Below are 24,516 nucleotides of genomic sequence, written 5' to 3'. Positions count from 1 at the left end.
TCAATGCTGATTCTGCTGGAAATGACAAAAATGGAGGTAACTCTGAAATTGAATTTCACAAGTTGAATATCATTCAAATGTGACAGTCTAAGACATGTTCGGCATTGAGAGAACATAAACAGAACACATTCCCATCAAAGTTTTTTTCTTTCCCTCTATGATGGCGTTTTCTCACTATCAAATTAAAACCAACCCCAAAGAGAATGTGATAGGTTACTCCAACTGGATTTTTTTGCTAGCAACTAAACTAACAACCACATTTAAAAGCTTAGTTCAGAAAACTTAACTATATCTTTTCCTTCATACTTTTGAATTGTGTAAAAGCCCAAAGGATGAACAGAAAAGGTCTAGAAATAGTACAAAATCCATCTCACCTCACATGTGTCTTACTCCAGAAATCTCCCTGTAGGTGACCTCTGACCCCAATTTGGACCATTTCAATACTAAATCTTTTTAACCGCACTGTAGTGTGTTAAGCTCTCACGCCCAATGTTTAAATCTCTAATGTTTGACTTTTAGCTCAAGAGATACCGCTGATCCTCATCTTCTGGTACTAGTAAATGTAATTATATAGGGAACACTAATATGACAGAAAGACACCTTGGTTGACATACCATTTTATTTGTGGTAATTTGCTACATGACAAAGGAAAATAAGTAAATGCTAGAAAATGCTATTTCTGCTATACACATTTTAACTAGCACTGGAGAAGGGAAACTGTACATTTGTATCACAAGAAAAAGCTGTCAATAAATCATAATTTTAACAGGACATAAACAGGGTCGTTTGTAAATGAATATATCAGCATATTACCTTTTTAATTATTTACAAAAAGAAATATATTTACTTACTGTACATTTGTACACAGAGCCCCGTTTTAAAAGGTATTAATATGTGAAGGAAGTGCAAACCTTCCTTTCTGGAAATGTTTCTGACATAGTATAGTAGTTGCATAGAACCGGAGAGTCAAGTTTGATTCAGGCCTTTTCGTACTGAGCTATGCAAAGAAATCCATCGGCTCCCACACATAACTGTGAAAGAGGACTGAGGTCTGCTATACGTTCATGACAGGAGTCAGCTGCAGCAGTGAGCTCTGCGGGCGAATGGCGCTGCTCTTGGAATGAAGTTTCTCCAGGTTTTGTAGAAAGCCTCTTCTCTTGAGACCCTCGAGAATGACAGTGTTGCTGGAGGCCAAACTCACACGGGTCCTGCAGGGGAGGGAAAGAAAAGCATGAGGTGGATATTTCATGTAGATATACCATTTGAACAAGGTGACAGGTTCATGCCCCCCATCTGTCCACCCACACACCGGGGTGCACAGTGAGTTCAATGTCGAGAAGAGAACTTTTCTTCCTCTTTGATTTATAACATGAGAATTTTAAGTGCCTCACTGCAATTACACGTTATTATCAAAAATGACTCCCTCCTGTCCAAATACTGCACACTCTAATTGGACACAAGGTGTTTGTTCAGCTTACTTTAAAGGAAAAAACACAAATTGGGAGGAAGCCCAACCACAGACATGTAACCCAGAGGTTAACTAACCTCAGTCCAGTGTTTATTTTGCCTGTCACTAAAGCTCGTCCAGTATGTCGTGGGATAGACTGGTGTGGGCTCACAGTTGGAGAGGTAGGTCTTGAGCCTAAGGTGTGAAAACTAGTAAAGGGATAAGGGGCATTTTCATACTGGTTTTGAATCTTTTTTCTCTTCATATAACCTGTCTATCAGTCAGTTCAATGCCTTGAAAAAGATACCCCCAGTCTCAAAGTAAGCTACACTGAAATGGAAACATGATATCACGGCGTCTTATTACAGCTGATATGAACAACAACAACATATAGAGGAACTCACCGAGGAGAATCTATACCACTGTCTCCTGTGATGCTCTGGTTTTCTCCAATTTCCACCGCTTCCCCGATCTCCACCCCTCTGGCACCACTGGGCGGGCTCTGAACTGCCCTGCGGGTCTGAGGGACATCGGTCTCATCAAACTCGTCCTCCTGCACCTCAGCCGCCCAGTCAGCAGATTCCCCGTCGCCCTCATCACCTGACTTACGCACCGTCTCGCTGTCTGATTCTATCTCACTGGTCCGGCAGTAATCAAAGATGCTACTGTCTGCAACTTCAGACTGTTCGGGACAATCCAAATCATGGTTGACCTCCTGTCGTCTCTCCCCCTGGACCGATGCACCTTGTCTGGGGCTAGATTCCCTTTGGGACCCCGGTGATCGAGTCCTCTGATGGCGATGATGGACCCTCCTGCTGGTCTCTCCAGATCTGGTGGGGCTGAGGGAAGCTTCCCTATGAGTTTCTTGGGGAATTAAATCTTTGAATGTCCTGTCCCTTGAATCTTGTTTTGAGTCAACTTGTGTTTGGTGAAAGTTGGAATTATAAAAGTGACAATGGGGTCCCTGGTATTGAAAATCATATTCATTGTTCTGGTAAGCCAACTTGTGGCCATGGATATCAGCTAGACCTGTCCGGAACACATTTGCAGCGTCAATAATCTCCTCATTCAGACACAAGGAGCTGCAGGCATCATCATCATCATCATCATCCTCCTCTGCTCTCTGATAGAGCCTGAAGTCGTCTTCTGTAAAGCCATCAGTGTCTGTTATTGCGCTGTCAGCTATCAGTTCTGGCCTTTCTCCCATGGTCCTTTGCTCTCTATTACTGAGGGTTCTTATCTCCTGTTGTTCCAGAGTGTCTGTAGACTCACAGGCCGGCTGATGTGAAGGGAGCTCTGGCCTCTGAACATCAACCCTTTGTGGGTTGGACAGTCTGAGGGAGTGTTTCCGTTGTAAAGAGGGCTTTGGCCAGAGAAGGGTTGGGTCATGTGAGTGATTTACAACAGGCTCATAGGGATGAGTAGGAGGAATGCCATTGGTATTGGAGTATTGTTGGATGTTAGAGAGGATCTCATCTTTAGTTTGGCTATGGTCTGGTGCACAGTCGTATTCTGGCTCTTGAAAATTGGTTGCTTCTCTCTCCCAGCTCTCCTTGCTTTCTTCATCCCTCTGATGTCGGACCTTGTCGTCTATCCGGAGCGTACTGCTCTGTGGGTAGACTGAGCTGTAGTCCAGCGGCAGCTCTATGTTGCGTTTCATGTCTGCTTGGAGCACATGATCAGCATTAGGGTCCCTATCATGGACACAGTCGTACCTGTCCTCAGACGTTGGGGATGTTACTGCATGCTCTACCTCCGATGTGATCATTTTGACTCGATGCGGGTCCCAAGATTTGGAGCGATGATATGATCGATCCTTCTTCACTGGTACAGAAACCTTGCTTCCTTTCAACTCTCGTCTCCTATGCTCTTTGTTTGAGGTGGCATGAATAATAGGCTCAGGTTCTTTGACTGGATGAGCCTGGAAAGGGTTTTCGATGCGCTTCTTATAAAGAGATTTCCCCTCAACAGCTCCACTTTCTTCCACTTGATCTGGTTCATCAACAGGGATTTCCACTCTGAGCCGAGCAGGGATCAAATCCTCCCCCTCTAGATAATCTTCCGTACACATGGGAGCCTTACTCTTTGCTCTTCTCCTTTTCCTTCTGCTTCTCTCTGGAGGAACAGGCCCTCCTCTTGCTGCGAGAGGCCTTCTGAGCAGACCTTTTCCCGGCCTTAGAGGAGTGATGATGTCTTGGTTTTGAAAAGGCTAGGATCTCAGTAGACATTCCTTTGTCTACTCCTTTATCATCTTTATCAATAACCCTGTCCAACACTCTCTCTATCCCCCTCTCCCTCCTCTCCTCCAGCTTCTTCATTAAGACTGTGTGGCGTGTCAAGTTGTCCACAGTCAGTTCAGGGTTGATGCGTTTGATGATTGCATGCTCCAGATCACGGGGCAAGTTGTTCAGGTCCTCCTCGTCTCTTACTGGCCACTCATCTGGAGGGAACTGGGCTGAAAACGATGCATACTCCTTTTTTGGTTTCTCTTTTTTACCTCCATTCCTCCGAAACAAACTGAGACCAAACTTCCTCCCGGGCTTGGTGTCTTTTTCTTTGCGGGCAGTGGCGTTACTTGTGGCCGTAGTTTTGCTGATTTCACTTGCCTGACAATCTGCCGCTGTGGAGGTGGACTGATGCTGCACTGTAGGTTTGTGATCTAATGGTCGGGGCCACTTTAAACTCTTGCCTGTACATTCACTTATTGAAAAAGAGACTGAATGCTGGTCTGGCACAGTAGAGGGGGGGTTAGTAGCTGTAACAGCGGTGGAGGCGATATTAGTGGATGTTTGCGGAGGGCTGAAGCAACTGCAAGACTTGCAGTGTGCCACTGGTAGCGTTTGAGTGTTCTCAATACAGGCGTCATTGCTCAACAGGTAAGTAATGGGAGGTGGAGAGGGAGGGTCGTCAGCTGAACCAGAAGTCCACCAGTTCTTCTCTCGGACCATGGTGTTGGTGATGAAATAGGTCTGAGGCGTGACGATGAAGTAGCCCTCGCCTGTATGGTAAATTTTCCGCTCTTTGATTAGAGTTCCTAGAGCATTGTAGAGGATGTCCTGAGTAGGGATGGTTATCCCTGAAACATAGAAAGAGAAAAGAGTGTTATAAAGACAAGCAGGGGGACAAATGAATAAGATTTGAAAGCATACCATATCTTCAAGCAAAAGGTTTACATTTTTGAAAACATTATTTGCTTTCTCAGTATAAGGGGAAAAAATATATACCACTCACACGTCAGTTAATAAGAACCTAAAGTCGACAGCCAATTAGCATAACTTAGCATAAGGAGTGAAAATGTGGAAACAGCTATTCTAGCTCTGTTCTATGGTAACCAAATACAACAAGCACCTTTAAAATCACTGATTAAAACAATACAGAATAAATAGGTGTTGCAGAGAAAATTACAACAGGGGTTACAGCGGGACTCAAGAAATAGTTCCCTTGTAAAAAAGCGAAGTGTCGTTTTTACACTTTGTTTTTTCTGCAGATTAAACGAAAAACCAAAAGATAAGTGTTTGTTGTAACAATAATAAGCTTAAGAGGTGGTAGGTGGATTTTGTTCATTTTCAGACAGGGCCATGCTAACAGTTTCCAGTCTTTTTGCTAAGCTAAGCTCACAGGCTGAAGGCAGTAGTCATATTTACTTATAAACCAAAGATACGAGAATGAATACACTTCCAGCACATTTACCAAATATTTACAACCATCCCTTTAACAAGAAAGCAGAGTCAATATGGATTACCTGGGTGGGCTTTGCTCATGTAATTGATAAGTGCTTCCTGGTTGACGATGATGTGAGAGGAGTTCATATCGGAGATGACTGAGCACAACACCTCGGCCAAGGGAATGAACTGTGACTGGGGAACAGGGGACATCTGCACCGGGGACAGATCACCTGAAACACAAACACACCACCAGATTATTGAGTGAAACAGGTGGGCCTGCTGCAGTACACACAAACACACCTGAGTAAGAGAGGTCTCTCTCCGACTTGGGCTGCCAGTGAAAACAACTCAGAGTACTAAAGTTGACATTCCTTTCCTAACCACCTTCTAAATCATGACCAATGTGGTCTATTTATGTGAGTTATATGAACCATGCCTGACTGCTTTTGAAATTCCATCAGTACTGGGACAGACCATAAAATTCCATTACTCCGCAGAAATGACCACAGGTCTGCCTGCTGGGCAGATCAGATATCCTGCCCTCCATATCATACGGGCCGAAACGTCTAGGAGGTGCCCTTAGACAAACATGTATCCGAAAGTGAGAGAGACTAGGAAAAAAACACTGAAAGTATTATAAAACAATTGTGTTATAGTTATAAAAATAGAATACAACTAAATGTATACCCCACATCAGAATCTGTACAACTGCAGGCTGACAGTGTGACATGCGAACTGTGGGAGCCTATTAGGCAGAAGCCACAAGGCGTTCAAATCATAACACTAAGCTTCTTTTAAAGACAACCAGACATTTTAGAGATTTATTATTAGTTTCGAAAACAATCAGAAGAGTTTCACAGGATTTACACATCGAGTAATGTAATTGAAGCAACATGCAGTGGTTTAGTTCCTTCGGGGAAATGTGTTTTTTTTTGTGTGTGTGCAAATTCTATAGTGAAGAGAGCAGGAGGGGTTAAGATCTTAGAACCAAAAAGACTCAGACATTGAAACTGAACGTGACATTGACACTGTTGTGTCTAAGTAATTGGTTATGATTGGTAGCATGAGAGTCTCTTATCTATGTATTAGACAAAACACAGGTAAAAAGCAACATCTGACTTCTCCTGTTTAACCTGAATTAGTAAAAGGAATTGCAACATTTCCAAAAAGGTGATAAAGATTAGCACCGTTGTCAATTGCCAATGCAAAACCTTGGATCCCACTGGCAGAAATGCAGTTATTAGCCTCAAAATCTGGAAGATATGTTTAGGCATACTATTTTAAATGTGTATTGTCAAACTTTTATGGCAAGTTTTAGTTGTAATGTTTGTGTTTGGATTAAGCTTAGATATTAAGGTTATGGTTAGGATAAGAATGTGAATGAAGGTTTGTTGCTATGCATACCATCAGTGGTAACCCCAAGAAAAGCATTACAAACCCTTGAGTGATAATATAAAAGGCAAACTGAGACATTTTTGCATTTATGAAACAGTTTAAACAAAACAAAACAGTTTATTTTACAAAGCTCATTTTGATTATAACAGTTCTGACTTTCTGACTTATTAAAAAAATATATAGAGCACAAAGAGTAATGTCTACTTATGACAAGTGAGTTATGTGAGAGCACCAAAACAAACCAGATCCCACTGCTGATGAATGATTAGCATCTGGCCTGAGTTAACACAAACTCCCTTCTTAGGAAGAGCACACACAAGGGCATGAACATAACCTAACGCACAGGACTGGAAAATTGGTTTAAGTTAATCAGCTACACCTCATTAATATAAGGATACTAGCGGGTGAAAGAAGGGACATAACACAAAAAGTGTGCAGTGATCTTCCTGCTGTATTTGATTTAGTATTATCAGTACCCTCACAATACCATGTGAGTGTAAGAAACGCCACACATACAATTAATTACTTCTATAGAGCAGAAAGTATCTTTGTAATTGACAAAAAAAGGTTTCCAGTTGTGCTGAAAACAACACTTTGTGTATGAATGTGGGAATTTAGCTCAAACATGTGGCATGTGTGACTGTGACGGAATCAACCCCAGGGCATTCAATGAAAACACTGCCAAGCTCACACTTGATGTAAACTAAACATTTACAACCCTCACACTTGAACCACTTATGTCCAAGGAAGGGCAAATATACAACTAATTAAATATCTGCCATGTTGAAGCATGACAGAACACACACGGACCAAACACATGTACCACTTCTTTGGTGTGCACATATGGATTATTACTACCATGAAGCATCAAAGACAGTGTTGCCAGATTTTATTTATGAAAAGTAGCCCAACAATGAGCCGGAAACCAGCATAATAATAGACTGGATAATATTTCAAAAGAGGAAGAAATCCTACTTATGATAAATGGAAATTACATTTTGTTTTTGATGGTCAGTTATAGCATGTCAAGGTAATCCTACTGACGTGCTTGAGACAATCACCGTACAACTCATAAGACAAAAAACGAGGGGGAGTTTTATTGGAAAAGAGTCTAACATATCATTGGTGAAAACCATTTAAATGGAACCAAAAGTAGCCCACTTTTTCATAGAACAAAAACTTTTACCCACCCAATAAAAAAGTACTGGAGTAACGGTGTAATCTGGCACCAGCCTTCATCCTGAGTGAATTGTTTAATCAAACAGCAATTTATGCTTTTGTTAAGTTAGTAGAATGTTTTTTAAACTTTATATGTTCAATATAACGCTTTTTTGCAGAGTTGTTGTATTCTCATTACGAACTAAATCAAGCAAAGTCAGTAAAAAACAATTATCGACACAGTGAGCTCACTTAAGGCTCATAAGCCTCACAGACGGGGGTCTTTCTTTATATAACTGATCCTATGGCTCATGGTGGGATTTAAAAGAAAAAGAAAAAAAGCCATCTGCCTTTTTCGGCTATGACAGAAGACGCTAATCTGACTAAACCTCAGAGCGGATATCTCAATAGCAGTCTCCCTGGGCAGTGAATTAGTGCTGCTGACTTGGCTAGTCATTGTTGTTAACTTCCTATAGGAATGTCCGCCAGGCTGTCCACATAGCAACCGCCTATAACCACTATCAATAGTCAAAAGGTCAGCAGGGATAGGCCGGAGGGGGAGGCAGATAATTAATGTTTGAATCACAAGAAATCTAAAAAGTTATCTGAAATCACTGCCTCCTCAAATTGAGTTCCCAGATGTCTTTGAACAGAGGCAGTTTCTTGTCATGCTCTCTGACTATGTGCTGGTTTAAGCAGGATATCCTGTGAACACCTGCTAACATGATTTCTGCGAGCAGTATTGAAAAATTCAACAGAAAAGTGGGGCTGACAATGTAGGTGAGACAGAAGAAGACAAAACACACCTACAGCAGTTTGTTTGTGGGAAAAAGATGGTGTAATATAGTGTGGGGATTAGTGTTTATTGAGTCTAACATTAGCAGGTGTGACCTTCGGGGGGGTTCATGGTTGTAACCGTCTTCTCTCCGGGGGGAACCGGCCTCTGTGTTCCTGTAATCTTAGACCGGGCCACTCATTGTCATACACTGCATGAATACCCTCCTGGATGCCATGGCAACTGAACCCTGTGCTACAACGAAAAGGGAGGGAAGATCGAGACTCAAACAGGAGATGAGACTTCAGTTCAAAGGAGAAGCAGTTTAATGTCTAGGGGAAATTCCACCAATTTTACTTTCATCTCAAAGTCTGTTTACCCGTAATATATATAGCTCCTCTGCCTGTCTCTCTCTCTCACTATCAGAATGAATCAGAAAGACTTGATAATGGTAATGGTAACCACCATAACGTGAACAAAAGTGACAAACTTCACACCATGCTTTCTGCTCCATGCAAAATAAAACATTATTTCTTAAGAATAGAATAGAATTACTTTATTGATCCCAATTTGGGAAATATTTTCGTTGCAGCAGAGCAATAAAAAACAAGGAAATGTAAACATTTCCCAAATTGGGATCATTCTATTATATTCCCATGTCATATACTTTCCATTTGAGAATAACTTCTCACGCATGGGGGATACAAATGATTGTGCAGAGGACTGACTGAGACCTTATGTCTTCTATCCCCAATGAGATCTTTTTGGCTGCTGACACTGATCAACTACACATGTATTCACATGGCTGTGTTGTTAGCTGGCCACATGAGTCTCATTTCATACGTGATTGCATTACCTCCAGACTCTGGAAAGAAAGAACTCACATGTCATACAATGCAGCGCATACTGTAGACCTTCTAGCAGCATGCAACCTGCTGCTCTCAATGGGAAGATCAATCCATGCACTTACTGATTTTCAGAAAGGATTTCAACTATATTCCTGCCTTGATGAAAGACCAGAAAACCAAATTAAGACATACGATAGCACAACTTTTGACTGAATCTCATCTTTGACCTTTCTCCTTCATGCTATCGCTGGTCAAATCTAACTGAAACATCAGGCGTGTTGCCACAACCCTTCGCTCCATGTCCTCTCTGGAAACCCACACTCGCAGACACATATCTTATCATCCTATCGTCTAATCTTGAGGCCCCAGTGAGCAAACAGGCTAATCTTCTTTCTCCCTCATTAAGGACACACTGCAAGGCATTCAACATGAACTTGAGGCCTGCCCAAACTGAAAATTCCCCCTCCTGTCTCCCATCGCCTGAGACCTTGTGAAGAACATGCTTCAGTGAATTTCCAGTTAAGTCTCTTGTGAGACAATGTCAAACATTCATACACTCAGATTTAGTGTAATGGGAATAGATGCCAACACTAATTTATGTCATGACTGCCTCCCAGTCCCACCACCATTTCCCTTTGTTTTGGGTTTCTTGGTTGAGCAAGCCTTCGTGAACCCACCGTCCCCTTCTTATGTGCGTATGTGCAATGCATCACACTTTTTAAAAGTGCTTTACGAGTTTGTGTCTTTCACTCTCATACAACACACAGACGTGGGCGTTGCAGTTAAATGGCCCAATAAACTGAGTGAAAAGATCCCTTCAGAGAGCCATCACAGCCCAAATGTCCCCAAAACCAAACCTCCCCCAGTCTAACAACACTACCCCTTCCTGTGCGTCCACTCTGAAAGCACTTGAGAAACACTGTATGGCCTCATTTTATCAAAGTGCTCGCAGTAAACATCTGTTTTTCTTGTCAATGTCATCAACACTGCTGCCACAGTCCCACTTACAACACACCACTAACCAGTCAAATACAAAGACTGAGCGTCTGAACATTTTACAGCTTTATTGATTGATTCTTAACAATAAAACAAGCATTTCCGCCCAAATTTGAAGGCATTAGTTAAATATTTAAACTGACCCACTGTCAGCTCAGTATCTCAGGGTTTAAATATTAAGTGAAGCTTTGAAGAGGTAGGAAATGAGTCATATTTGGACTGTGCCTGTTTTGTTATCAGTGTTTGATAAACTGTCCTTATTTTTGCAGGATATCTCAGATTGACTCTGAAAATCCTTTTGCATTACTATCTCGGCTGAAAAACTGTCAGCAGGATTTGTGAAAAAATACTGGCTACATTTTCATTAAACTTTGTGAAAGGGTGTAGCATGGGCCAAGAAAGGATACATTGCGGCTATTGACTGGATACGAACAATGACTTTAGAATTTTACATCTCAAAAGTGAACAGTGGTCTTTATTTTTCAGAGGAACAATTAGGAAGAAAAGTGAAACTTAAAAGGATTCATGAGCTCAAATTTTTAGAAATGAGGAGAAACACAGGCAGGCTCTGTGTTGACTCTTGTCACTATAGAAACCTATACTAGGCAGTAACCTGCCACATGCAATACAAAGCCAAAGAAAAAGAAGAACCAGCAGCAGAAGTATAATAAGGGTATCTATAATCCAGTTCAAGCCTTGGGACTCACTTTGCCAAACCAACCCTTTGACATTTAACATATGTTGGCAGGAGGGCATACACAGGCTATGACTAAGCTTCTGAAATTGAAATTCACAGAGCATGAAACATTTACGCTCACATAGTTGGTCACCGCAGATCTTGGCTGCAGCTCTAAAGCCGTTAAATAATATTCTTACCATCTGATTCACAGTAAGAACAATTTGAATAGCAGCCTGTGCCACAAGAAACAAAGGACCAAGTGCTTCACTAATAAAAACCTGATTTCATTTTCTTGTGGAGTAGGAAATACACCTGAGCAGGTGCTTAACAGCAGACCAGTAACAAAGTGGAGGTAGACAGGTCTGTATTTAACAGCACAGCCCGAAGTGCTTGGTGTAACACGACACTGGCACTTTACTTTCCCATCTTTTTACCTCATACCTCTCAGACCAAATGGGCCACACCCTCTCGTCTGCTTTCATGAACATGAACATTAGCCCAAAGTCTGCCAGGGCTGTTTCTGCCAAACGCTTGGAAGACCAAAATATTTAGATTTGGACCACAGTACCTTTCCTTTGTTCTTTAATGGTACATGTTTTTCACATTTCTGTATAGAAACTATGTCCAATTCCTCTGCCTCATCCTCGGTCAGATTTGTCACATCTCCAGAGTAACCACTTCATCTCCGCTCGAATCCAGCCCAGATCTAATGAACCTTACATTTCATCTTAATACCAGATGATCTGGATATCCCAGAGATTAGTGATGTGGGACTTGAAGGCAGATTAAAAACAAATGGTCAAAAGTATTTCCACAGAGATTGCGATATCCTGACTTTTAGTGCCTCTATAAAAAAAAAAAACTCTACATGACATCACCAGGGTTACGAAGGTCCATAGAAATGACTCAGATTCTGATATGTGTGTTGTTAGTAAAGCTTTGCCATTTGTTTATACACACATGTTCTTGGTCTTCTGATATTTTGCCTGAGCGTTTCGTTGCCTCTTTCAAAACTCATAATTGTGCATGATTGTAATCTAAATTTGCTATCTCTGATTACTGCAGACTGTCTTAGCAAAATATCCTAACTTGGTACATATGATAAGGGAGCACCCTAAAAGGAGCATACGGAAAGACTTTAAACTCATTTTACCCGAGCATTAATGGTAATTATCCTACAGCCTGAATTTGATCAACAATAATGAGCGTCCAAATAGGGAATGTTGTTGTTGGGAAGAAAAGAAAAACTAAACTAAACTTAAATAACTTTAAATTCTGTGGTAGATCAAAGGAAATTAAGATAAAAGATCCAGTGCAAGCTATTTCATTTGATTACAAAAAGCCTGGGCTTTGGCCACATGTTCTGATGACCCTTTTGACTGACTTACTTCCAAAATAATTTCCTTAATGATAAATGCTTAATGATTCAGCATTCCTGCAAACACTGAAAAATATATATACATATCATTAAAGCAATATTGCATTTCAATACCTAATGTTTGCTGATCCTTTACTAAAAATGTATTTCGACAACCAGTCAATTTACAGTAAAACAGAACATCCTCATTTCATAATATTCATCATTTATCTTTTAACAAATTGATGTGAAATATTGTCATAAAAGGCATATGCATTTTTCAGTTTGGGACAAAATTGTGTTTTGTGAGGTCACAGTGGCCTTAACCTTTGACCCCTGAAATCTAATCAGTTAATACGTGAGTCGAATCGGACGTTAACACCAAATTGAAGAAATAACCACATGATGTTCCTGAGACAGGACGGACAGACAGTATGGAAAGCACACATACAAATAATCGATACAAATACGCAACCACCTGCAACCAACAATTCTCGCAGCGACCCAAGGTTGAATTTAAGGTCCTGATTTGTTCACTATTTAAACTCTTAGTTGTGCTCAAGTGTTTGCATGGTTTGAGTGATAATAAAAACTAATTTCTGCTCTGAAACTTCCCTTTCAAACTTACCAGTAGAGCAAAATAAGAGGAAAAACTCAGTATCTCAAATTTCATTTTATTCAAAGATTGAATAAATTCACTCCACTGACACTCCACCACCAAAACATATACACACAATCCAAGAGTTTCTCCAGCAGGTCCACACCCCTTAATCAAGAGTGATGGCAGTCACTGGTTGCAGATGAAACCCATTTCCCTTTTAACCAAGCTTGAGGTAAAGCAGATTCCTGTGTTTGTTATCCCAGCATTAAGGGTCGAGCTCCTGTCCAGTGTCTGCCATATGATACATAGCTTCTTAATATCCTGATACATAGTCAGCATACAGATCCTTGAAAGTGTCTTTAACTCCTGAAATACAATAACACAGCGCTTTTCTATCACAGAACCTATGTTAGTATACCATTACATTTATCAATGCTAAATAAAGCAAAGAAAACATCCTGTCAGGAAACTGAAGAGTAATAGCAATGTCGAAATTTATGCAATAGAGCCTCAATTCTGTGGTGACCCATTTGTCTGACCAGAGAGTGAATGAAGATAAATCCCACGAGGGAAACCCAAGCTGCCGCTGACAGTTTGTGTAAGCTGAGGAATAAAAAGGAAACTCCTAGACTGTTATTGTTGGCACCGCTCCACTCCACCTCTACTGTACAGTCCAAAATATGGGTCGATAAAGAGGCCGCCATGCCTGATTTGCACCAGGGGTGAGCTTCCTGCTCAATGGGAAAGGATGCTGCTAACAAATGATGTGCTGAGAGGCCGGCACGCAACACGGACATTCTCTTAAAGGAGGGTCACGTCTGAGAATAGAGGTCAAAGTTTCCTCATATCTGACCTGCTTACTAACCATATTTTGCAGGCACAGGAAATAGAAAGACAGTCCAGATAAATGCAGACATATATCCTTGGCTCTGGCCTAGTAAAAGACAATAACTTCACCAAAGCCTCAAAAGCCACAGAGACTGCTTTTCTTTTCCCGTAAAAATTTAACTTATCCAGTCAATTGTTTATTTAGTCTAAATGAATGAATTAGATATTCTTTGATCTACCAAGCCACAATAATAAAACCTCCACAGTTGAGTTATAGCCGATTGAGTATATCAGATCTTCCCGTCCCTGTCATAATACAGGGTTTTTTTGTTATCGTGAATAAGAAACAGCAGTGTGTATCATGTTACTGATAAAATCAGTGTAGATGAAAGGCTTAAAAAAAACTGGGACTAAAGTATGTGTCTTAATTAATTTGGTGTGATGTAAATCCTTAGTTCACTATAGTTGCAGTCAAATAATCAACAAAAACAGTTAGTAGTAGGCCAAGAAGTTTAAGGAAATTAGCTTAAAGTATTTTTCAAAGAGATTATTCCAAGTATTTTCCTGTCTTGAAAAACAAACTGTCAAAACTAAGCTCTTTCCAAACTGTCAAACTTTGTACCATCCCAGTTAATGAATAAACAAGTTGAAATAGTTAGCTAAAACTCATTAATAAACAATCAAAGTCAAAGTAAGGACTGGTTGGAACATCCTGGTTTTGCCATTCTTGGTAGTGCTAGCAAAGTTGACAAAGCTAAACAATTATTTTGTATATTTACTAATGAGTTGAATAACATCCAGTATATAATCCATTCATGAAAATATAGTTTGGACTAACAGTGTTGAACACCTGGAGACTGTATTGATGTTTGCGGCTCTCTGAAGCTAGCTGACCTCCAGCAGCTTGTTAGCAAGAAGGTTGTAACCTTTGACCTGCGCTGCTTAGTTAGGACAGGGTGGGCCATTTAAAGCTGGTGAGGGGGTGTCATGGTTAATAAGCGAACATCTGGAAGAGTTATGACCATTAGTGAAGCGCTTTGAGACTCTGACAAAACACCTTCATGAAAGGAGACACCAAGCTGTGTGAAAATACAACACTTTCAAGTGAAAAGTAAAGAGCAGAAACAAGGCTTTCTCAGCCGCTAACTCAGGAAATGATCTCAAGAGTAAATGAAGCACTTAAGGAATGCTTCACCCAAATGAAATATACCATTTATAAAGGAAACTTGGCTGAAAGTGCCTAACTTTAACCAAATAATACACAGAGAGACACCTACAGTATGTCCTGCAATGGCCAGAAAAGTGTTTACCATGGCCAAAGTGAGGACTCATTCACGTCCATGTTCAAAGATGGCAGGAGCAGTTTACGGAGCTTTATGTAGTAAGGATACACGACACCTCATTACACCGCTGGCTGACTGCTTATAAATGTTTCAGCTCGGGGATCCACGCTCATACTACAGCAGGGACAATAGCAGGACTCTGAATAATGCAGAACCAGCTTTTAGTCATAATGAAGCCTCTGGTTTCAACACGAAAGCCTAAGTGAACTTAGTTTGGGGAATTTTAAGGCTTTTAAAACATGAATTCATTACCAATCTGATAAAATGAATAGTTTGACACTTTAAGAGTTACCTTTATCCTCTTACAAGTTAGATAATAACTTTGATACTACTCTCATGTCTCTATGTTCCGTGCAGCTACATTAATCTTGTGAGTTTAATCTGGACAAAGCTATCCGTTTCCTCCTGTTCCCAGTTGTTACGTTTAGGTAGCTCAGGATCCGAGTTCTGGCTCTACAGTTAACCCTCAGACATTAGACTGCTATAAATCGTTTCATCTAACTCTCTGCATAAAAGTGAAGAAGCACATTTCATCAAATACAAAACGATTATATTTACAGCAACATATAGACGATTGCAACACGTAAACCATCTTAACTGGATAAAACAAAGCTGGAGTTAAAATGACCTATTTGATAGAACCATAGATCACTCGTCAATTCTTATTGATGATTGTGGCAGGTAGACACCATAGCTTGTTTCAAGTGTTCATGTGGTGAAGAAGTAGTGTGTGGGCTTGAGATAATGTATTGTGTCCATGAGCAAACAACTGGACCACTAATGGTGGGGAAAACTTTAATCAGTACGGCAGAAAGAACAAACACCAACACACAATTTTCTCTAGTTTTCAGAGAACATTTTTGGTAGTTTGGTGTTTCCTGCAGGTTAACATATGCCGATTATAAAGGAAAGATTTGAACTCAAACAGGATTATTCAGAGTATTCAGGTTACAGTGTAAATGTAAACATACAGTACTGTCAATGCCGATCGTGAATGAAATGAGTCTGCGGTGGAAATTCAGTATTATTCTGTAAACAACAGCTAGAAAGGAAGAAAATGGATGAGGAGATCATTTAGAGTGAGGAATGAGCGAAGAGGTCAACCCCAGTGCCAGTGGGGCCCATTCCCACAACGAAGCCTGTTCATACTAACTCCTCACCCTGTCTGTTTACCTCGGACTAACCTCACCACGATCCCCATCTTCCATCAACCCTCCCACACACCTCCCTTTTTGCGTATTCTCCCCTCAGAAAAGACCCACAGATCAATCTGTCTTCCCTCAGGCAATTAGCACTGATAACCAGACAGGACCAACAAGGAATTAAAACAAATTAATCAAAGCTTATGTGTCCTCAAAGCTTTGTTTTACATCTATTTGATTAATAACTTAAACCACATCTGGTGTATTTCAGCTTAACATCTTCTAACCTTTACTTCCCTTTGAAAAACCTCCTCACGTTGTGCAGTCACGTCTCAACCTTGCTTTGACCTGAGAAAGGAAATATGGCTGTTTGGTATTCACTGTAGCCCATAACTCATAATGTTTCTGTTTTCTAACTGGCATATTTATACGAGGACAATGTCAAGGCCTTTAAGTCCATGCCTGATATCAATCTAGGAGTCTGACTTTCACAATCCCTCGCTGGCCATGAAATGAGGGGGACATTAATCCTGGGTAACAGAGGAGCGGCGGTGGTCGGCAGCCAGTCACTTGGTGATTCACTGCTGACCAATTCTCGGAGAGAAGGCCGTAAACAAGACTCTTGACAGTCTGCCAGCGCTGATTACCATACAAATTGCTGCAGTGTGCGAGGTGAAGGATTTGTAAAGGAGGGGAAGGAGGTGACAAGTCCACACAGAGATGTGTTTGCTTACAAGTGTCTGGTGTGAAGCTCAAACATGAGGAGTCAGTTGAGGTTTCAGCACAGGCCTCGCATCCGATTGTGAGCTCATGGGTGTCTGTGTGCACCTTTGTGCTGACGCTGTGCATAGCAATAGAGCTCCACATCACCTTTGGCTTTCATGGTGTTTGTTTGTGAAACTGTCTCTCAGCAGGATGGCATGTCAGCCTCCACCTCCCCCCTCCACTGTCGCTAAACGCCCTCTCGGGTCTCCCCTTGTGTGGTCTCGTCCTCCCCTTCATATTACATTCCTCCCTTTACTTCTCTGTGCACCTTTCAATTTGGCCTGGCTGACGGATTGATACAAATTTAGCAGGTAGACGGCTGCAACCAGACTAAAAACACATTATGGGACAGAGCCTGAGACAAAGGCAAGACAGCTGGAGCAGATGGGAACTCAATGTTTGCGTTGCTTAAACACCGTCAACAACCAAAGGCCGCTGCTGCAGCTCCAACAGTTGGAGAACCAACACTTCTAGCTCGCAGTTTCTGAATCTTATGGGAAGTACGTTTTGGAGTGGAAGGTGGTGGTTTTTGGCAAAAACATATAAACAGTTCCCACAGGTGTCAATTTGCAACCACCTAGAGTTCAGCATCTTCCTTCTAAAGTAGCAAAAAATGTAAATAACCTGGTGCCTCTCTTAAGAATACTGTCATTAGGTGTAAACCCTTACACAGGGTTGTCATTTTCTCTAGCAGTCGATGCTTTTACAGCGGGCATTTACAGCCCATGAGATCATGCTATAGTAAGCTAGATAAAGGTTTCCATTCAGGTTTCTGTGCACATATATCCTGCTTTAAAACATCAGAACAGAGCCGGAGAAGGAGAGTATTTAAAGGTAATTACATGGTATACGGTGTTTTGTTTACAAGCTAGGGTAAACATATCAATGTGTCGACAACAATGGGAGGCGGATCGGTGGTTCAATCCTCTAACTCACCAGACCATATACAGGCGAATAGAGATTTAAGGAACATTATGTCTGCGGCAACAAACACATGTAATGTTACAAACTATTTGAATGAACATTTGAATGCTCATGCAGCAAAATGTGGTCTTTTCTCAAATTATGCCATTTTCTTGAAGTTGATTTGAAGAAAGAGTAAGAAGAAATATCAGGTAGACCTTGCCAGCAATGTAAAGATGAGAGAAAAAAGATATCACATTTGAATTTTTTGTTTTAAACAGGTGTTATATCTGCACAAACAAGTGACTGAGTGACAACATAATGGTCATAATTGTCTAAACCTAAAGTAAGAGACGGGAAAAACTAAATGCTAAAATACATTTCTGTTCCCAATAACTTAAACATGAAAAGATTTGCAATACAAATGGAACTGAATTTAGTACTCAATCTTCAGAGGAGGAGGAGGAAAGGTGTTAACATCTGGCATCTCAGTGTTGGAAGTTTATGGCTTTCACACTTTTCTCTCCGGGTGGTAAACAAATGTTGCTGGTTCCATCTCTCCCACCTGTGATACCCTCGTCTGCATGTGGATGCATTGTAGGTTTCAACAATGTGTTACATGGTTGTGTTTGGTAATCTCCTTGACTTGACATAAATATGGAAAGGTATGAAAAGAGTTCATCGACAGGATGGATGTTACATACCGACAGCTTTGATGATAAATCCCTTTGGTGATCTCAGAGCTCTGCGCATCCACGCTTCTCTTAGCACCTCCAAGTTGTTTGCGTTCCCCTGGATGAAAAGCACCAAGTTTTCCATCCATCCCTGAAAGTACACTTCAGCTATGGCCTTAACGAGTCTCTTATTCCAGGAACTACGCAAATTCTGCGCTTTAAAGTCCGCAAAAATCTCCTGGCCGCTGGTAGTGTTGCCATTGAGTTTCACTCCTCCGGCGCGCAAACTCTCCTCGTCCGGGCCGAAGACTACGGCAAGCGAAGCTGAGGAGAGCTGGACAATCCGCGGCTGCTGAGACATTTCTAACGCCTATACTGGCTCCAGGACGGAGCTATCATGCTAGAATCTCAATGCACTTAAAAATCTAAATAAACGCCGTGTTTTGCCACGCATTCCTCCAGTCGGCGTCTGAATCCTGAAGCGAATGAAGTGCAGGGTCTGGACGTCCGGCTGCTGTCTGTCGGCTTCCAGGGAAACCAGTGACGGTGCAGAGGGGAGGAGGAGGAGGGCTTACACACAGGTAGACCTCCCACTGACTGCTACTCACAAGTGTGTGCGTGCGCGCGCGCGCGTGTGTGTTGTTGCTGCTCTTCTGTAGTAATCTGCCGGACAGGTGTTGGTTCATGCATAGTGTATTTTGATTTTGCTTTGCTATTTGTTCAGTGTTTTAATCTAAGAAAAGATAAGATTCATATTTTGCAGCATTTAAAAACATGGCATAAGAGAAAAATACACAAACATAAAATAGACACATCTCAAAATAGACACATTAACGCAACTAATAAGTAAAATATATATATATATTTATATATGTTGACCATGAAAGATTTTAATCTGTAGACTGCATAAAAAGTGTTTTAGGGCCAATCCACTGCAAAATGTTATAGTGGGATTTAATTTACATAAAGTGTGCAAGGAATAGCAAAAATAAATATAAATGATCAGTGTGAAGAAAAATGTTGCACTTGTTCATTTAAAATCTCAGTTACATTTCAACAAAGAAAGATGACGTGTTTAGGATAATTGAAGGATTAAAGTACCCAGGTAAATCACCTGCGAGTTGCAACATAATAACAACAACAACAACAAAAAATATCTGATTTCTCTGTTTTCTTCACTATTCTCCTCATGGCAAGTCTCTACCATAAATCATTTAATATTGATGCCAGAGCCAATTGTTCTGCGTGGTAGTCAGGGAACTCATGAGAAAAGTGTATTCCCATGGAAAAAGGAAGCCTATATACTGTATATGCATTTCAAAACAATGGCTAGAGAAAGTTGTGGTTGAATAAAAGTGCTTGATCCTCAGGGAACATATATATGCCGCACTAAAATGAGAACCAGTCCCCCCCAGTGCTCTCAAAAGAAGGACCCCATTAGTCCCTGCTTTTACGGACACTGTAACAGGCCGTCTGAAGCACAGACACCTCATATATCACAGTCTGAGAGTCTGTGGCTTTAGTTTCAGGAGCACTCAGGCCCCCGAGAGGCCCTGAGAAGCCGGGGGCCAGTCTGCCTCAGTGTGGTATTAGAGCCCATGCGGGAACAGGATATTGCGTTTCCTCTGTACGTGAAAAGAATACATCACCTCAGCCTACACAGGATGAATTATGTGCTGTCCGTCCTGGTAGAAGCAGTGCCGAATGAAGTTGCAGGGCTGACGAGGAAACTTGCAAAGTTTTAGTGTGGATTGAATATTGAAGTCATTTGAGTTGAAGAGATTATTTTTGTGATTAATATTTTTGAAGCTTTTGATAATCATTTTAAACCTTTCCAGGTTAGAACAACATTTACAATCAGAACAAAAGCTTTGTTCAAACACACCTCACTTTTCATTTTTAGGGAGCTGCCAAACTTAAATATCTGATAGCTTATTCGTGGAACATTTGTACATTTGTTTCCATTTTGTGGAATGGTGCAATGGATCAATACATGTTGGAACTCTATGGTCATCATTCGTTGTAAACACACATGGTATATTCAAGCCGATACAGAATGATAATAGACAGTCTAAAAGAAGGGGATTTTTCCAACCTTGTTTTTCTTTTCCTCATTTTGTTATCTTGCATGCACATGAACACACACATTCATTATTAATCAGTTTTAATTGGCTCTGTTTCTCTCCCTTTTCGGATAATTGACATTTGCTGATGTAACATAGATCCTAGAGTTCACTGGCCATGTAGATGCTTAATGCTTCAAACTTTAATTAAGAAATTCAATATTTTGTAGTATTTTATGCGTTTCAAGAGAGTAGCTAGGACAGAGTTGGCAGGAAATAGGGGGGAACGAGACCGGGAATGCAACACAAGTCACCTGCCGGACTTGAACTCATAGGACACAAAAGAAAAAGAAAGAGGGAAGGGTAACAAACAGTAACTTGTGACATGTGTGGTATAACACACAGACAAACACACAAAGGCATTTTTAGCAATGTTTGCTTTACATGGGAGCTTGAAGAATTTCTCTCATTGTCCAGTACTGTTAACTTCCTCCAGATAAAAAACACTTGGCACACTTTTGTTTTATCTGAGAATGGACAATGGGACTTGACCCAGTGGCCTGACCATGATTTCAAATCTAAGGGCTTTTTCTTCCAAATGTTTAGTCTGCTGGTGGGACTGATTATCAAGAAGCAAAGTTCAGCAAGTCACCGTAATTACATGAAATCCTGCACTGCAGCCCCTTATTTCCAATTACCATACATATCTCTCCCTCTTGCTGTGCATGAAGCAATTTCAAAGTAGTATCAGGTGTCTCTGAAGCGCCAACGACCTTGACGTGATCACGGTGTATATTTTGAAAATGATAATTTCAATGAACCACAATCCTGAACCTGAATTTTTAGTCTCTACATACAAACTAAAACATCTGGTCATGCTATAAGATCTTAGCCCTGGGGACTCCTTCAGACTAAAACATCCCCCAGAAGGCTTCCTCTTTACCTGCATGCCAAGAATATGACCCGAATCATCCCTAAACCTCAACAGAGTTCCTGCGCTAGTGCCAGCAGGTTCATATAAAAAGCATTAATAAAACCTTCACTTTTACAAGACTTACATGTGTTTAAGAGGGTGTAGCATTTCACCTATTTGTTAGGGTTAGGATGGCACTGAGGAATTTAAATCTGAGTTTGAACAGAGAGGGGTAGGGCTGCCTCATATGGCGGGGGGCAGAGGTCATCAGAGGGTCAGGTGTTGGCCATTTGTTCAGTAACTTGTCAAAATCTCCAGAAAGGATAAGAGGATTTACATATTTAAGACAAATGCGGCTACACGTTTATCACTGTTGTGTATTTAGATAGATATTTAATTTTGGGTGTTAACGTATCATTAGGAAACAAAGAGTTGACTCCAGACACAGCCAAGGTATCTGATGTATATGTTCTTGGATCCAAAATGTAATTCCGTCATCACCCTGCTTGTTAAGATCTTTTTTTATCAATGACAGAGTTTTAAAAAAATCTTTAAGTCAGTGAACATGCCCCGGCATCTGTCCAGGTACTCTGTTATTACCGTTTCATTATTTCAGCACTTTGCCATTGCAGGGGAGATCAAAGGGAGGCAAGGCTGCTTTTCGTTCAGCCTCTGCAGAGAGTATTGACATTTAAGACAGTAATGTATATGCACGCTCCAGCGCTTAAGAGCACAAATCAATGCACATCTTAAGTGAAACCTGCAGGAGCCACCCACTTTAGAGTCAGAAGGGAGCCAGACAAACATAATGATAGTGGTTTTGCCATAAAACATGATTACTTAAGTCTGGGTTATAATTGAGTCATGTTGTTTTAATAAGTCTAGGACTGAGAGCGAATCCAGCAAAGCACTTAGTTCTCAGAGGAGGGTTGCTTTTTAATGTTTTAGAAGACATTTTTTACCAAAGAGCAAAAGAGTAAAGCAAGAGATTTACAGTTACTTTGAGCACTGTGTAGTGTATTAAGGTGCTGAGTGATGGTTTACACCCACACCCCTATGAACCAAACACACACACACAAAAGACCCTGTGGACATGCTGAAGATCACAGCCATGTGAGAGATGTCTGCAGCTGCACTTTGAGGTTGTGTGAGAGTGCAGGAGGGTCGGGTGGTTTAGTCTCATCTTTCTTCCAATTTCTGCCCCATCCAAGTAAACACACGGCTGCGTTTACAGGTGCAACCGACTCTCATCAAACACTGACCTCCGTAAAGCCATAACAGGGTCTTTTGTGCTTCCATGTGATAGGTTTCTCATGGCTTTAGGTGGTGGGCAAACAGACAAAATAAGAAGATAGGAGTTTGTTTTTTAAATCTGTTGAATAAGACTGTTTTGTCTTGTTGTCCTCACACAACAAAAACATGCCTAGTTAGCAGGCAATGTTAAATGCATGCTCAGTATCTTAGATTAGAGTGCTAGCATGCTAACAGCTGATACCACAAAGTAAAGCTGAGGCTGATGGGAATGTCATTTATCTGCAGGTCTTTGGTCTGAAACCAAAGTGTTCGACTATTTTAATGTAACCTGATTGTGGCATCATATGAAAGTTAAGTGACCACCGAATAATACAGATTTTGTGGATGGAGGTGAATGTTTAATGGCAATCCAACCAATATTTCTGGACACTGCTATCCCAAGAAATGCCCCCTGAATTCTAAAACATTTATTGGGTTTGCCTCTTGGAGTATCCATTTGTTAGTATTTGCAGTATTATATATATTCGAGTAATTGAATTCAAATAGGTTTTTGACAGTTTGTCAGTAAACCAAGACATTTGATGAGGTGACATTGAAATGAGTCTTTTTTTAATACTTTTTTTTGTCACACTACTGTTTTCATTCCGTTTCCTTGTCAAAGATAGATTTTTATTATATCAATTATTTGCTTCATTTTATTGACACTTTGTAAATTGTATCAGTTCAAGATATTTGGCTTTCCCATGTATCCATTTAATTCTGTGTACTAATTTTAAGAAAATGTTTTGTACTCACATCCGACGACTTCTTCAGATTGGCAGACTTCAAGGCTTATTCCGGTCTGTGATGTGTCATCTGTCACCAAATTAACATCCAGGCTGATACATTAAACCAGGATCTAAATGACCGGAGCTTTGAACTGAAAAAGCAGAACCTGAAAGCCTCCGTGCTAATGTGACATCAAAGACAGCAAATGTGTGCAGCATATGAGCCTCGTAAGAGGAGAAAAGATAAATATCAGAATCAGAATCCGAAATACTTTATTCATCCCTAACTTGGAAATGTTTTCGTCTGTTAATGTTGAGCCAGAAAAGGACACACAAAGTAACACATGCTGTTACTGCTATAACAACGAGATATACATACATGCAAGAACACACAGAGGACACTGTTAAGAGCTTGCAGCCATGTTCCCAGCGACCCCTGCTAGAGGTGATGCAAAGCATGCAGGAAATGCCTCATGGTGACTTCCTGGCCTGTTTTAGAGCTTTGAGAAAGGAAGACGTTCAGGAAGGACGGAGTGGGGGTATGTCAAAGACAGTTGTACGCTTTCAAACTTGGTACATGTTGATCATGTTTGATCTTTAAATCCTAGATGTTTTATCTGTCAGAAGATGGTGGAGACCAAAATCAGAGTGAAAAGAGTGGATATAAGATGCTATCAGGTGGTCACAAAATGTTTCTGCCGCCCCATAAGGGAAGAAAAATCAGTTATTGAAGTTTTTATAAAGTATGCTATAACAAATCAATTTACTTTAGGATGTTGTGGACGTCAGCAAATCACTATGTCAATTTGCAAAGAGAGACCTTTGAGAATTCCACCTTCAATGATGAGGCTGCCATCAGGCTAAATGTTTTACCTTCAGCAAATTCCATTTACAGACATGTAAGTTTAAAACTTCCCTACCCTGTCCAACTATTCCTGCTGTA

General features: G+C 40.8%; 1 protein-coding gene across 1 annotated transcript; it reads right to left on the bottom strand.

The window, feature by feature from the left end:
* Positions 1 to 601: 601 nt before the first annotated feature.
* Positions 602 to 19,073, bottom strand: stox1 (storkhead box 1). The gene is given in 7 exon segments (XM_063874235.1): positions 602 to 1,208; positions 1,852 to 2,212; positions 2,215 to 2,440; positions 2,442 to 3,540; positions 3,542 to 4,523; positions 5,190 to 5,342; positions 18,607 to 19,073. Coding segments are annotated over 7 exon segments (3,306 nt in total). The 5' UTR covers positions 18,938 to 19,073; the 3' UTR covers positions 602 to 1,054.
* Between the last annotated feature and the right edge of the window lie 5,443 nt (positions 19,074 to 24,516).

This window comes from Eleginops maclovinus, chromosome 22 (genome assembly GCF_036324505.1).
Source record: "Eleginops maclovinus isolate JMC-PN-2008 ecotype Puerto Natales chromosome 22, JC_Emac_rtc_rv5, whole genome shotgun sequence".
In the NCBI taxonomy this organism is placed as follows: Eukaryota; Metazoa; Chordata; class Actinopteri; order Perciformes; family Eleginopidae; genus Eleginops; species Eleginops maclovinus.
Note: the sequence above shows the minus strand (reverse complement) of the source record. Positions and strands in the feature narration are given on the sequence as shown.